Genomic DNA, 15,324 nt, shown 5'->3' on the forward strand with positions numbered 1-15,324 from the left:
TTGCTATCCTGCTACTACAGACACTCACCTTCTAATTCAGCAGTGTTGCCATTTTATGTGCACTGCATTGCACACAACTGCGGTCAGCAAACATGAGATCTTTAGGATTCCTCCCCATCTAATGGGGAGATAGACAGAAGGACTTCTCTCCTTCTCCCGTAAATACAGGGAATGCAAAAAGAGCTGGAAGAACAGGAAATAAAAGTTCACTAAGAAAGGAGGATGAAATTAAAAATAAATAAATAAAAATGCTGAGGAGTTAATGAGGGTGTGTGGCCTGGGTGAAAACAGCTGCTCTGGAGAAGAGAATGGTTTCACCTGGGAGAATCCTCAGCTTGGGAGTTAATCACTTCCCATGTCAGACACATACAATTGCTCCACAGCAAAAGACAGATCAGCTCCAAAAAGTGATTGTTTAAGTGGTATTTCCAGCAGTTTACTTCAAGAAAGCGCTTTTCTGTACGAGAAGAAGCCAAGGTGAGAGACAAGGAGGATTTGAGAGCTTCTCGGTGTGCCTTTTGCATAAGGCAGCAGTAAGAAAGGCATCCCTTTGCTCTTTAGAAGCGAGTATGATCAATTCACACCCTTTTTTACACCCTCCGGACTTTGAGAGAGCGGAGGTCCAATCGCTCTCGTTTCATCCGTGTGTAAGTAGGATTTCAGTTAGAAATCACTCCAAACTGTCTCTGCTCCCCGACGGCGTGGGCAGGACTCACCCCGCCGCCACGGGGCAGGCCCGGCTGGAGGAGCGGGGCAGCAGCCAGAGCCTGCCGTCCTTACCGCCCCGCTGTGCGGCCGCGTCGAGGCGGTGGATGTCGCTGCTCCTCCCCTCCGCCGCGGGCAGGGCTGGCGGAGCACACCTGCCCCGGAGGAGGAGGAGGAGGAGCCGAAGGGACAAAGTTGACTCTGGAAAGTTTACGAGGGAGCGTGGGTGGGAAGAGAAACGGGGAGAGAGGGGAAGGGCGCTGCCCGGCTGCGGGACGCCAGCTCCGTCGGAGACCCGCGGCGCCCGGTGCGGTGAGCGGCGGCTGCCATGGCTCTGAGCAAAGGGCTGCGGCTGCTGTGGAAGCAGGAGCCGGGGCCGAGCGCGCTGCTGGAGGCTCGGGGCCGCCAGGACTGCCTGCTGCTGGAGGCCGGCACCATGGCGGCGCTCAGTAAGTCGGGGCGGGGGCAGCGAGCGGCGTTGCGGGGCACCCGTGGGTGCGTGGAAGCGGCCGGGAGGCGCGGGGATGGGCGGTCTGCAGGGACCCCGCTGAGACGCCGGGGTGCCAGGTTGCTCCCTTAACGCCAGCCCGGGCCCCGTCCCTCCTGCCTCCACCGTGCTCCGGCTGCTTGTAGCCTCCTCGAGGCCACCGGCACGGAGAGGGATGCGGAGTAGGGTCCCGCTGATGGATGGGACTCGGTGCACGAAGTTTCTCTCCGGCTGCATCGGTGCTGGTCGACAGATCAGACGTGCTGATTCTGATTACGCACGGAGAGCAACGGGAAGCTGGATTAGATCTTCCATGATGCGCTGTGGCAAGGCTTCCAGGTTATCAGTGTTTGGCTTTTTATGAGTGAAGAAGGCCTGCCAGGTCTACAGGAGACCGATGGTTTTCGTGAGAAGGACTGTGAAAGTGGAAACATTTTAACCTGTCCTGATAAAACTCTGTTACTGCCACAATGCGCCTTGTGTTGTGTTACTGGGATTTCATACTGTCTGATACTTTGAGATACTTCTGTTGCTTGTTGAATTTGTTGATAATAGTGGACGTGACTGTGCAGAAAGATTATTCTGTATGTTTTTGGTTGGTTTTCAGTGAGCTGTCAAAATAACAGGTCTGATAGGACAGACCAGCATTGTGCTCACCCTCCCTGACCTAAAACTGTATTGACAGTAAAATTGTCTTTTGACATCAATTAATTTTGATATGGCTTCTGTTATTCTGATCCAAACCCAGAGCAACTCCACTGTTTAAAGCCAATGAGCACAAGTAGAACTAAGAGACCAGTGTTCAACTAACAGCCCCAGGCCTATGTAGAAGCAGTCGTTGAGAAGGTTATTTACAATCTTGATAATCTAAGGAATCATCAACTTAAAATACTTTTTCTCTCACAATGTTGCTGTCTTCCACCTGAATATTTGTAGCTAGAAGTGTGGAAGTGATTGAAGAATTGATTTATTCTCTTCTAAAATGTGTGTTATTTTGCTTTAGAAGGGTGTTGGACTTGATGATCTCTTGAGGTCCCATCCAACCCCTGCAATTCTGCAGTTCCATGGTGGCTGCTGTAAAAGCTGGTTTCCCATGCCTTTGGAAAGTCACCTCTGGAGATAGCTGTGATCATTCATGCGTTGGCATCCAGCCCGCTTTGTGTTAATAGATTTGCCATTTTAATTCATTTAGTTTCTCTTCCTGCCTGGTTCTGTTCCTATGTTAGAGGAAAAGGTAGTTTATCCAGTTGAACCAGTTTTAGTTCCTTTCTTCTATTTATGAAGGGAAGGACCAGAAAAGGAGGGAAAACCAGGAGCAGGTATTGTGATGGTAAATTTATGTGAACTGTGAAGAGGAAACTCCATGGTTAAGATGTCAACAGAGACAAGGCCCTCAAGTTGTTACTGGCTGCAAAACATATCAGATAAACACAAACCTCAGGTTAGTAGGTTTGGGCTACTTCGATTGTCCATTTCTGACATGAAGATATAAAGAATTGCATGCACGTGGTGATGAGGAATAATTGTGATTATGTCTTTTGCAGACTTCCATGCTCTAAATACAAACAAATGTGTTAGTTGTACAAGCATTGTAAGTTGTTCGTGCAGTTTTACTGTAGCAGCCTTGATCTGATAGAAGGGTAGAAAGGAATAATTATGAGTGGACAGTGAAGGCTTGGAAACAGATTTTTATTCATTGTCTGTTATTTTGTTTCGTAATTACTGAATGTCTAGTTTGCTTTTGAGCAGGCACAGCATCTGCATTTCTACTGGAAGAGGTTAAGTCACTTCCTTTCCTGCTATCCAGTTTAAGTAGCAAAATGGACTGAGAATCATCCTAGAGGAAGAAATGTTATAAGAAAAATATGTGGAAAATGTATGAGCACAGTATCTGTAGAGGCCATGAAACTGCCAAGCTCAGAATCAACCCTTTCAGATATATAAACCAAAGCTGTGTTACTGTCTTATGGGAGACGAGATACTTTTTCCTCTCTTGATGTAAAGGTTATAATGACAATGTATTTCAAAATTCAGTTTTAATACTTAGAAGTGTTTCTGTGTTCAACTTCAGTAGTGGAAAAATATTATGAGGATCTTCAGCTGTCTGGGAAGCCATAAATGAGAAGCTGAATTGATAACATTCAGGCTGTAAGTGAAGCCTAACTTGAGAAACTTTTGTAAAGGTCAAGGAATCAAAAATCACAGTGGGGAACCTGGCTGCCCTACCCCAGCTCCTTTTTATGTACAGTGAAGCAATGTATGAGTCGCATAATTTTCTGGTCTAGCAGAAATTAAACAGTGCTTTCATAGTATTTTTTTCCCCTCCTTTTCTCATGATGTCATTGTAGGGTGGAGGGTAAAACTTTCTGTTTTGAGTTTAACAGCATGAAAGAATTTCTCCAGGAGTTCACTGAACTAGAACATCAGTAATTAGCTTCTGCCATGGAAGAGAGTTACAGGCTGGAAGGGTAAGGAAAAACTGTCACTGCTTCAGAAGCCTTTGCTTACATGAGAGGGAATATAGATAGAAGTGTTGTCGCTACTTTTAATGCGGTAGTTTTAACACTTTACAGGTGAAGTGAGTTGCATACTAAAGCCATAGAGCTGCAAACATGGTTTACTAACTTCATTATAGAAATGAAATGATGCCAGTAGGAATGTTCAGCTTCTGTGATTCATCACAGAAATGTAATTCTGCAAGGGCAGGGCCAAAGGATGCACAGACAGTTAAAAGTTGTGTTTTACTCATATGCCTCCTTATTTATGTAACTCCTCGCCTTACTGTATTTGTATTCCTAAATCTTACTTATTTTTTTAGAAGTAAAATACAGTGTTTCATAAAACTTTCTGCTGTTTAATGGTGTTCAAACTTCTCCCATCTGTGGACTCATACAAACCTTTTGTGGTTCAAAGAGTCTGACAGAAGCCTTTCTTATTTTGGCTGTGCTGTCAGTGTCTTTGTGTGACTGTATATAATATATAGCATTAACCACATAAAGATAATGATTAAGCTACAGGGAAGTGACTTAGGAACTTCTCCCTTATGTTCTTGGCTGCCTGCAGACCGCAGGAGTGGCTGGTACAAATCTGGTGGTCTTCTGAGTCCATTCCTTGGCTGTGAGTGAATATATCCATACCCACACTTACAAGTATGAAAACATAACCCCTTACTGGAAAAGAATGATTCCAATTATATAGAAAGCTGGTGGATGAACTTCTCCAGGCTGCTGCTTGGTCATGTTTTCAAGCTGAAAAAACACTTTTCTTTAGAAAGCTGGAGAATATATTGCTTAAAATTTTGAGTATCCAGATTCTGTTAGCTGGAACTCTGACCTTTTCCCAACCCTGTGTTGCATGACGTATAGTGTGTTAGAGGATACAGCCTGACTTGTGTAACATCTGTGTGGCTTGAACTGGATGTGAACGGGAAGTTTTTAGCAACAAAAGATTGTTGTATTGTCATTTACATTCATAATGTGCTTTAGGTTTGTCTGAGAAAAAACAGGAGTTGTAAGCATGTCATTTATCTTCACTCATATAACACCAGATGCTGGACATATTTTTATGTTAAGATTATACTAGATGTATTTTTTATCACTTTTTTTTTTTTTAAATAAGAAATTTGTTCAACTATATATTTGCTCTTTCTGGTAAAAATTTCACTCCTCTTTCACCAAAATACTAGAAGAAGCACAAATAAAGCCCCCATCACCATCAGTCCAACAGCTCTGCAAATATGTGCTTGCATGTTCTGAAGTATTTCTGTAGCTGCTAAGCAGCAGATATCTAAATACTTCCAGAGGAAGTATTAGAGGACAGCCAGAATTTGTAATCTGCCCCCCAACCTTCTTCTTGAAGAGCTCTTCCCGTGGATTTACCTGAAAGCTGAAGGTTCTACTGAGCCTGCCCATGATGTTGGGCCTTGGACTGAGGTGCCTTCCTGCAGTCACTGGGCTTTCTGGGCACCAAAGGGCTGTCAGCCATGGTGGTTCCTGCTGAAGTCTGGGGGTCACCACTTGAATAAAGGAAGTTCTGTGCATCTGGCCAGTTCCTGCTGGACATTACATCAAATGTACAGCTTTTGTAAGCAGGAAGTCACACTTGGAAAGTAGGTGTATGTCTTTGTGTGGCTCTGAAATATTTTATGCTTTGAGAACAGCTCACTTTTGGTTGATTATAATTTGATTTTGTTGAATTATTGTGCCCCTCTTGTTTCGCAAGAGTTAAAAATCTCAGCTATCATGCTAACCTTACATATTATTTACATCAGAAGCTTTTAAATAGTATTAAAAATCTTGAGGAATGCATGCAGTATGCAATTCTATAAAGCTCTTACAAACACACAATGCAGCTGTAATTAGTGCAGAAGGGTGGGTACTCAATTATATGTTTAGTGGAAGGAAAGATTGCTAAAAAAACAGTAGTGGGAAGCTTTAGAGGAGTTTGGTAATTACTAGGTGTACTCTCTGCTACCTGCAGCCATTGTTAAACACCAAATAAATGCACTGTGTTTGGAGAAGTCAGCTTGTTTCCTGAGTAACACAACTTCATGGTGAATATCATCAGCTTCTGTAGCACCTCCTTTTCTTCACTCTCCCTGAATACGTATATTTTCCACCTTTCTTTCTTGAAAAAGAAAGGATTTTACTTGTGAGCAGAATGTAGTTAAATGTACATTTGTCATCCTAGATTTTCAAGTAGACAGCACTTACAACTTCTACATTTCAGGGCTTTGAGAAATACGTAATAAAACCTCTGAAATGGGAACTTTAAGCAAAAAGCAGACTGATTGTCACTGTGGCTCTGGGCAGCCCGATTTGGTGGCTGGCCACCCTGCCCATGGCAGGGGGGTTGGAACTAGATGATCATTGAGGTCCTTTTCAACTCAGGCCATTCTATGATTCTATGTTACTGATTAGGAAAGAGCTATGTCTTTGAATGTGTTGTCAAATGTTTCTACAAAGACAGTATTTACAGTGTTGTTCAGTCTTGTTCAGTTTGTTTTATATCTTCCCTTTACATCAACAGTACTTTAGAATTCTGTAGTAATTTATCCCTTTAGCTCTGCTTTTTATCCAATAGCACATTGGTTGCTTTGTTCTTTTTCTAGTAGCTTGCTTTTCAGTCCTGGCTTTTGTGTCCTCACGATGCTAGCCAATAGCCTCAGTACCAGGTTTGGTGACGAGATGTCAGTAACAAATGTTAAAGATTTGTAAATAATTATTTCTAGTAATAAGATATAAAATTGACTCACCCTCTGTAGTGTCCTTGTAAAGTCATGCTTTGGTCATCTTTTCATTGTATCATTTTTTAAAGCACATTCAGTATTGCATCGTCTCAGGATATAGCACCAGGGAGTGTAATGGGATAGGAGCCTGCAATATTTATAACAAATAGCTGCTTTTCCTCACAAAAATTTGATCTCCACACACTAAAATACTCTGGCCTCCCAGCTTACTTGCTCATATGGCATGGATATATTGGCTGGGTTTGTTTCTTCTTGGCCTGAGGAGCAAGCTTTATCCAGACTGCATGGAGCAGGTCAGGGTAGAAGCATTTTTGTCCCTGCTTTGGTATTATGGATCTAAATGTCTTCTAGAATAAGTATCAGAATCTGCTGTATTATAGAAGGTTTTTGGAAGTTCTTCTCTAGCAAGAAAGAGAGACAGTACAGTCCACTGTCCTACTGTGGCTTTGTGTTGGAGGTGTAGGGGTGTTCCCCTACTGCTGTTGACAAAGCCCAGCTCTCTGCACATGGAAACGTCCCATACCAGGAGCTGATGACTGCTGCCATGGTCTGGGAAACTTTGGTGGCTTCTGTATGTGCTAGTGCCAGGTGCTTCTCACTGTTAGTTTTGTGCTGCTTATTCTGCTCTGAGATAAATTCCATCCTCTTGGATCATGCCTTTACCAGGTGTATTAATGGGTAGCTTTCCAACTTGCAGTTTTATTTTGAAGCGTATCACCGTGAGCTCAAAACATCACTGAAATGCTTCTGGTTTGTGCTTGGCCTGCAAGTTTGCAAGGTACTGCCTCAGTCTGAGATCAGAGGTGGAACATTAGGAGCAAGAATTTTGTTTATGTTTTTTTCCTTCTTTTGTGTGTGTGTGGTGTCAGCATTTTACTGTTTTCTTGTGATTCACTAAGTGTTTGTAAGAAAGCAAAATAGAGTCATTGTGAAAGTCTGGTGGGAAAAATAGAATGAGGAAAAAACAATTCTTCCTTATTTGTGACAGGTGCTAAAACTGAGACAAACATGTTTTAATTTCCTTTGGAGGGGTTGCTTCTTCTGAGGAATTAATGGGAACTATGTTAGTGGAAGTGCCCTTTCTGCCACTTTAGAATGTCAGAGATGGACATTTATTTTCCATGCTTCTCTTTGAGCTCCTTGCTCAATTAATGCAGAAACACACAAGTCTAGCAACAGCATCTGATTCTCTTACTTACCTGTTTTTAAACAGATAATTCTTACTCCATTAAGGTATAAGCTCATTTTCTCTTGAAATCAATGTCTGATATGTGTCCGCACTGAATTATGTTATCTCGTATTAAAAACATCCAATTCTGTTAAAAGTTAGGCTGCCAGAGTCTGGAAACAGAATCCTTCTCTTTTTGTATGTCAAAAAAAGATAGATTATATTTTAGCTTGTGACCAGACAGTTGTGTTTGGGTTTTTTTTTTTTGTTTTTTGTTTTTTTGCTGTTAGTTCAGAACAGTATGTGCTTATACATTCCTTTATTCTGAGACTGATGTGGCATCTGTTAACATGCCGCATCTCCACTGTAGAATTAGAGTGTTACTAACGATCACATTTTCTAGAAGGACAGAGTGCCCCCTCTTCTTTTTAGGATGGCATGTGGAAAGGCCGTGCACTTTTGTCCCATCTCTTTTTAATGACTGTGCTCTTACAAGGTTTTAATGCTATCTGTGCGGTTTTGCTTTTTGAATGAGATCAGCAGGGCTGGATTGCTGTAGACTATAGAACCAAAAACTAAGGTTTGCTGTCTTTCATTTTGCTTTTCAGCCCCAGAAGAAAAGGATGCAATTAAAGGACAGTATGAAAAACTCATGGACGCTTATGGCTGCTTAGGAGAGCTTCAGCTTAAGTCTGGTAAGTGACCATCTGTATGATTGAGATTATAAAAATGTCCAGACAACACTGGCGTGCTGTAGAACCAAATGGCTCAAGTTGTCCACTTAGCATGTGAAAGCTCACTGCAGTCTGTTATCTACAGTCTAGAAAAGATCTGCTTCTTTTTATGCTGTGCCAAAAGCATACTGTTAAGTGATAGCCCCAAAATTTTGGATTTCCTTTTTTGTTGTTGTTTTTTGTTTTTTGAAGGTTCATATTTAAACAGCGAAAAATTCTGGCTATTTGAGACTGTAGTCCTACAGATTCCCCGTCCTTTCTATAATGCCCAATTGCCTTTAATTGGTAAATTCCTATGGATGAAGATTTGCAGAAGCAGGCCTTTAACTTCAGCTAGTATTGTGAGGAATATTTATTATCACTGCTTTCAATTTTGGTACAGTTTGGGAATCCCGATTTAGCACAGGACTTGCTATTATACTGCCCACAGGAATTTTAATGGAAATAGCACATTTTAGGAAGAGGACTTCAATCATAGATTTGAAGGTAATAGTACTTGGCACAGCAGACTTAAAATCTACTGATGAATAGGATGTGTTAAAACAAAAGCTTAAGGATATTAAAGCATTGTACAATTCCAACTTGTCTGTACTCATTAAGGAATACAGCATAAGCTTTGTTCCCATGGTCTTACTTTTGACTTGTGGGGATGACAGGATTGATTTCCATATAACTTGGTGCTTGATCAAAGAATCTGTCAAAGACAATGGTGGCATGAGCACTGCCTTATTTAGAAGTGTATCTTCTTGTCATTCACTTGCCTTTGTATGACTCAAGGAATGTGATATGGGATTGATCTGAAGAGGTGGCTGCAATCTGAAAGATTTATGTGTCAGCATTTAAAACTCTAGGTCTGTCTAGTCCCTTTAAATGAATGCAGGCTTTTTGTTTGTTGTGATTCTTGTGGAATTAATTATGCATTTCTATAGAGATTTATATCAGTTTGTTACTGCAATTAAAAATGGAGGGCTCATGATTGTTCTTTTCTTGGCACTTGGACCTGTTTTTCCTCATAGGAGTCTAATTAAACCTGTTGTAATAGTAAAGGAATGTGGTCAAGCTCTTCAGGTTACAGATGAGTTTTTTGTACATGATGGAATCTAAATATAACTGGTTTTAGCCTTTGTATTAAAAAGTGAATAATTTCAGATGGGATATAAAATAAACCTTATTTTCTCCTTTTCATTTCTGTGTTCCCCATGTCCTTTACTGTGGAACACCTCCTTCAGTGCCTGTAAAGTGTGAGGTTTTTCCTAAGCTCTGTCACTGCAACTTTGTCTTCTTCTAGTGTTAAATTAACAAGTACTGGTACAGGATTTGCTTTGGAAAGCATGTTAAAAATTATATTGGTAATTGGATTTAAAAAGGTTCCTACTGGAGGCCAACTCCTAATTGTGATTGAGTGAAAAGTCAGGAGGGTCATGCTGTAATGGTAAGCAAAGGTAAGCAAACATTGCCTGCTGCTAAGCATGTTTTAAAAAGCAACGATGATTGCCTGCCTGCTATTTCACCAGTAAAAGGGCAGCCCACTTTTTTTCAGTCCCATATTTTCCATTTTATGTGTAAGTATGCCTTCATCCCTTTAGCTTTTGCTTACATAAAAGATTAATGCTAGAAAGGCATGCAATGTAATGTTTTTGCTTTTTTTTAAATGTAATGTATTCTAGCAGCTGCAAACAAGAGCATAATTGGCCAGCTCCTCTCTGCCCATCAGTGATCAGGAGTATCACTATTCTTTTTGCTTACCGCTGGAAATGTGTGGATCATAAGTAATAAATGAACTGAAAATATTTTACAAAGTACATTCCACTGGGATATTAAAGGGTGTATTTGTAGAGCAGAAGGGGAGACTCTTTCAAGACATAAAAAGATGTCTCTGAGCACTTTAATTAATCCTTAAATATCGTTACTTAGTGATCCAAATAAATCACGTTGTATGCCTGCTAGAGTAGATCACGCTTTTCACAAAGAAGATGAAATATGTGAAGCTGACTCACAAAGTTAATGTTTCTCATCAGTGATAACATTCACTTCTGTGTACTTCTCTCTGCTAACATGACTCACTAAGTTCTTCTGCTTTCTTTTGTGACATGGATGGCAGCAGAATGAATTGTACACTGTTTCTGAGCTGTATCTCATCCAAGGTTTTGCTGCCAAAAAAGATCTTGCTGCAGCAGATACATTTTCAGCAATGTGTTAAGTTCTGGTTTTGCAGTGTTTGGTTTAGACGTTGTGATGTCAGGAAGGAGCGTGCATATAGAAGGTTCTATACACCATCATCATGTAGATTACTTAGTTTAGTACAGCTGCTATACTTAGGGAGGCACTCTGATATTTGATGATATTTGTCTGTGTGTACTCTTACATTTGTACATGCAGTGTGTTTGTTTGACAGCCTAAAGGAAGAATTTTCAAAGGCAAAGAGGTCAGCTAAATGCATTTCCTAGTGTATAACTGCTTTTAAAAGAGAGAGAAAGAATATCTTTGAGGCTAGAGGTGTCATTTGAAAAGCTTGATTTCTTTTTGTGATTGTTATAGACTTCATTGGAGATTTTCAGCTAGTTGCTTAGAATCAGATCATCTGCTGCACTCTATTGCTAATTTTGAAGAAAAGTGAGAGGCAATAATAACTTTGACTTTTTTTATAGTGGACTATCAAGTGAAGTAGAGATATGTGAGGAGATAAAATGCTGTAGAAATGGAACGTGCTGGGGGAAGGAACAATAAGGAAATAGCGTTAATATTGGAATGGAGAGTGGTTAAAAAAATGGACTGAATTCATTTTTAAAAGGTGGTTTTATGTGGAATATTCAAGTTAAAAGGAACAAAGTCAGACTTGAATATTGCCTTCTTTAAACTTTATCTCCTGAAAGGCTGCTCTTAAATCATTCCATAGAATACAGGAGGAACAACTGTTGTGAGTCAAGTAGACAGGTTAAATACAGAAACTGCAGCTCATTATAGATGTGACATACCACAACTGCATTTTCTGCAGCAGGCTTGCTGAAATTCCATTAAAGTAGTTGGCTTCAGAAGAGCTTTCAAAAAACAGATAAGGACAGAAGTTATTTTTGTCTTCTTTCTCTGCCAAAAAGTTATTCCTCCTCTGTTTCTCTTGTATAACTTCATAAATAGGGCATTCAGCACATATTGCTGGGAACAATGCATTTCTAACCTTTCTTCCAAAGGGTTCTTTACAGATTATTGTGATGATTTATAGCTGTAATGGGGCAAAATAATGATCTCTAAGAAACTCTTCACTTTTCACTCAAATGTTTATTCAAAGCAAAAAAAAACAAACAGGAAATTAGAGATTTCTACTGTTGTGATATTCTAATGCAGTTCTTAATGTTCTTAAATCACTTTCATAGGAAGGTTTGGGTTGGAAGAGACTTTTAAGATCATCTAGTTCTAAACCCCCTTGCTATAGGCAGGGACACCTCCCTCTAGACCAGGTTGCTCACAGCCCCATCCAGCCTGACCTTGAATGCTTCCAGGGAGGGAACATCCACAGCCACTCTGGGCAACCTGTTCCAGTGTCTCACCTCACAGTAAAAATTTTCTTCCTAATATCTAGTCTAAATCTACCCTCTTCCAATTTAAGGCCATTTCCCTGTATCCTGTTGATACTTGCCCTTATAAGCAGTCCCTCCCCAGCTTTCCTGTATGTCCACTCCAGGTACTGGAAGGCCACTATAAGGTCCCCCTAGAGCCTTCTCTTCTCCATGCTTAACAGCCCCAGCCCCTTACTTCCCTCACAAGGGAGGTGCTCCAGTACTCTGATTATCATCGTGGCCCTTCTCTGGACCCTCTCCAACAGTTCCATGTCCTTCTTGTGTTGGCTGGACACAGTGCTCCACATGGGGTCTCATGAGAGTGGAGTAGAGGGGCAGAAGCACCTTACTCAACCTGCTGCTCAAACCTCTATTCATGCAACCCAGGATATGGTTGGCCTTCTGGGCTGCAAGCACACGTTTCTGGCTCACATTGAATTTTTCAACTGCCACCCCCAAATCCTTCTCCTTATGGTTGCTCTCCAGCCATTGAGAGCAGCTGTGTCTAAAGTTTAGAAAGGCCAATACAAAGCAAAATTGTACATTAAATTATTTGTAAAAGTTGAGAAGAGAAAAGAAAGAAGTAAAGAAAGACTTTCTTGTTGAGAAGGCCCAGAAGCTGATATGGCTGTTGATACAGACTGGAGGGTGAGTGCCAGGCCTGGAGCCCTGATTACACCACAGGAAAGAAGTTTTCTGTTTTCAGGGATGCTTTTAGTCTGCCTTAGTGCTGGTCCCATTTATCATTCACTTTGCAGCTGCCAGCTGAATGCAGCACTCTTACTGTTTCTGCAGGGCACATTGACATTGAGGACAAATTAGTGTAATTTTCCTCCCATTGTGTCTCTATTAGTTACTTTGTGTGTGTGTGTTTGTGTGCATGTGTGATAACAGCTGTGGGCTCCTATTTTAAGAAATAAGACTGGAGTTAGGTTTCCTGCTCCAGGTGTGCAAGGAGCTCCAGAGAGGGCATTGCTTTGGTTTAGGCTTGACTGCTCATTTCTTGTCTTTAAGTGTTGCTTGTTTTTATTTTTTTCTAAATCCATTTAGCTATAGATGTTTTGATCAGAACAAATATAAACACTCTGAATACTGTTCAGCTTGTTTCAAAGGCAGTAGCCCCATATGTGCTTCATAATGCTGCTGCCAGGTGGATTTGACTGGACTGTGTGATGTATTTTTTGCAGTGACTGGTCTAGTGTGGTACTTTAAATGCTATCTGCATAGGAACTGTTTCACTGCAAACTTAGAAAGTAACAATATTTTTACTACAATTAAAGCATTGGAAACGGTAATGAGCTGTGGTTTTGAAAAGTTAAAGCTTCAGGAATTAACAAAGTAGTTATGGCTGTTTTAAGGAATGTCTGTGTTTCAGCCTTCTCAATTTCATTAGCATTGTGGTATTTTCATAGTTAGCTCAGCAAAAACAATTTCATTACAAAAGAATCCTCTCTTTCTCATGCCACGGCCTCACAATTGCCTGTACTGTCAGAAATTCTAAGTCCTGTTGAGAGCAGGAGATTTTCTGTGGGGGAGGGTTTAGGAAGCCAGGAATGCAGCTTCTCACATTCTTTTGTAGGAACTGCTGGATAATAAAAATGAATTGTGTAGGAACTGCAAGAATCTCTGAGTAAATTCTTGTCAGCTAAGAATGTTATTTTCCTTCCACTGAACAAACAGTTACCAAAGGACGTAACCCCCTCATGTCTTAGAAATGGAGAAAGTCGATTTAAATTTTGCTTTTTATAAAAGTTACGTGCACCACTAACAGTAGCATCTGTCCTGAAGGTAGCAATCAAAGCAATTTCTACCAGTGCATTTAAGTGTGTTTAGGTAGGGTTGTGCTTGGTACATCTGTTTCCATGTTAAGTGGTTAAGTCAGTGACTGACAAACAAGCAGAAGTGTTTGTCCCGTGTCTGGTAATGTTAGGTTTCTGCCATATGATGTACTATTTGGAGATGTAATACTTATGGTTTTTTTCCTTTGAATTGGCATTTTCTGGCTGAGAAAATACCTAACTAAAAGGTCAGGTAGAGGTAGCTCAATTATCACTTCCTTCACAAGCTTGATGTAGATATCAGTTTACTTAAAATCATAAGCAGCCTGGATTGACACAGGGTCGAGACAATGTGAGCAAAAAGATTAGGGATTGAAAGAAGAGATTCCCAAACTAAAACTGATATTCCTGCCAATGAGGGAAACATGGGGAAAAGTGTGTTTTACTGTATATAGCTGCATAGCTTAGTGGTGAATAATTTCTTAGACTTAAATGGTGACATAATTAAAAGGTGAATAGTCTTTTGGTAGCATTAATTTTGCTGCGTGAGGCTCTAGGAATGTGAGGGGTCGCTCAGAGCTTTCTCACTGCTTAGGACCTTGTGGCTACCTCTGGGCTGTTGGTGAGGGTAGGGCATGGCTCATGCATGAGCACTGTCATTAGGATATTGCAGTGAGCTATGAGGGCACACCCATCAGGCAACATCAGGCAACGATCTTCCTCACCCAGACCGTGCAGAGTGCCACAGGCACCTCTGGGAAAAGTTGTTGAAGACTGTGGAAGTGCTTGTACCCCTTGTCTCAGCATCCGAGCTAGCCGGCTCTCTGAGCCTGTCACTTCTATCTCTGAAGCTGACTGATAGAAAGGCATACATTAATAGTGTTTCCATGCGTTGCTTTCAAACTGTCATGAATAGAGTTTACTCTGAGCTGATTAGCCTTGCAGGGTTTTATCAAAGTCACAGAAGCTATCGGCTTTCCTGCAAGAGAGCTGACCCCTTAGTTCTTCTGGAGGTTGCAAAGCAGAATTTAGTTGGATATGAACTACCATGGTGATAACTAATGTCATCTTCTCTTAATCTTCTATAATTATGCACATTCCTGTGCAAAGAAGGAATAAGCTATCAAGCTATAAGTGTTTGTGATCCTCCACTACAGTGTTGTCTAGAAAAACATAGAAAATGTGCTTTAGAACACTCAAGGAGAGCACAGCATTCCCTTGTTACAGAAAGAAATGTGATTGAACAGTTGTTTGTTTTTCTTTTTAATAAATGCCACCTACGCTGGTCTTTATGCAATACTGAAGTCAGCAGAACACAGCAGAGTGAATAAAATCCAATCTCCCACCTTGTCTTGCCATCTCAGTCCCCTGTGCCTACACAAATACTGTAGCCCTGCTGCAAGCCAGCCCCAGCTCCAGTTTTTTGTGGCTTACTGGTGATCTGGAAGCAAGGGCTCTGTTGACATTTCAGGAACAAGCTATTGTTGCAAGGGAGCTTGTTTGCATTTCTGAATGCCGGGCTGCTGTGGAGGATTGGAGAGTGGTCCTGCAAAGTTGGTTGAGTCCTGCATTTTGATCACAGCAACCCTAGGCAACTACAGACTTCTTGGGAAGAAGTGGCTGGAAAGCTGCCTGATGGAAAGGGACCTT

At 41.2% G+C, this 15,324-nt stretch overlaps 1 protein-coding gene across 3 annotated transcripts in view; it reads left to right on the top strand.

Annotated features, from left to right (window-relative positions):
* The first annotated feature begins 777 nt into the window (after positions 1 to 777).
* Positions 778 to 15,324, top strand: part of SYNJ2 (synaptojanin 2) — a 58,087-nt gene continuing 43,540 nt past the window's right edge. Inside the window, exons 1-2 of one of the 3 annotated variants that reach the window (XM_015858301.2) lie at positions 778 to 1,154; positions 8,217 to 8,303. In XM_015858301.2, coding sequence (XP_015713787.1) covers positions 1,034 to 1,154; positions 8,217 to 8,303 — 208 coding nt within the window. In that variant the 5' untranslated portion in view covers positions 778 to 1,033. Of the gene's footprint in view, positions 1,155 to 3,641; positions 3,661 to 8,210; positions 8,304 to 15,324 lie in introns of those variants that run through there. The other 2 variants (XM_015858302.1, XM_015858304.1) reach the window with 2 other exon arrangements.

This window comes from Coturnix japonica, chromosome 3 (genome assembly GCF_001577835.2).
Source record: "Coturnix japonica isolate 7356 chromosome 3, Coturnix japonica 2.1, whole genome shotgun sequence".
Lineage (NCBI taxonomy): Eukaryota > Metazoa > Chordata > Aves > Galliformes > Phasianidae > Coturnix > Coturnix japonica.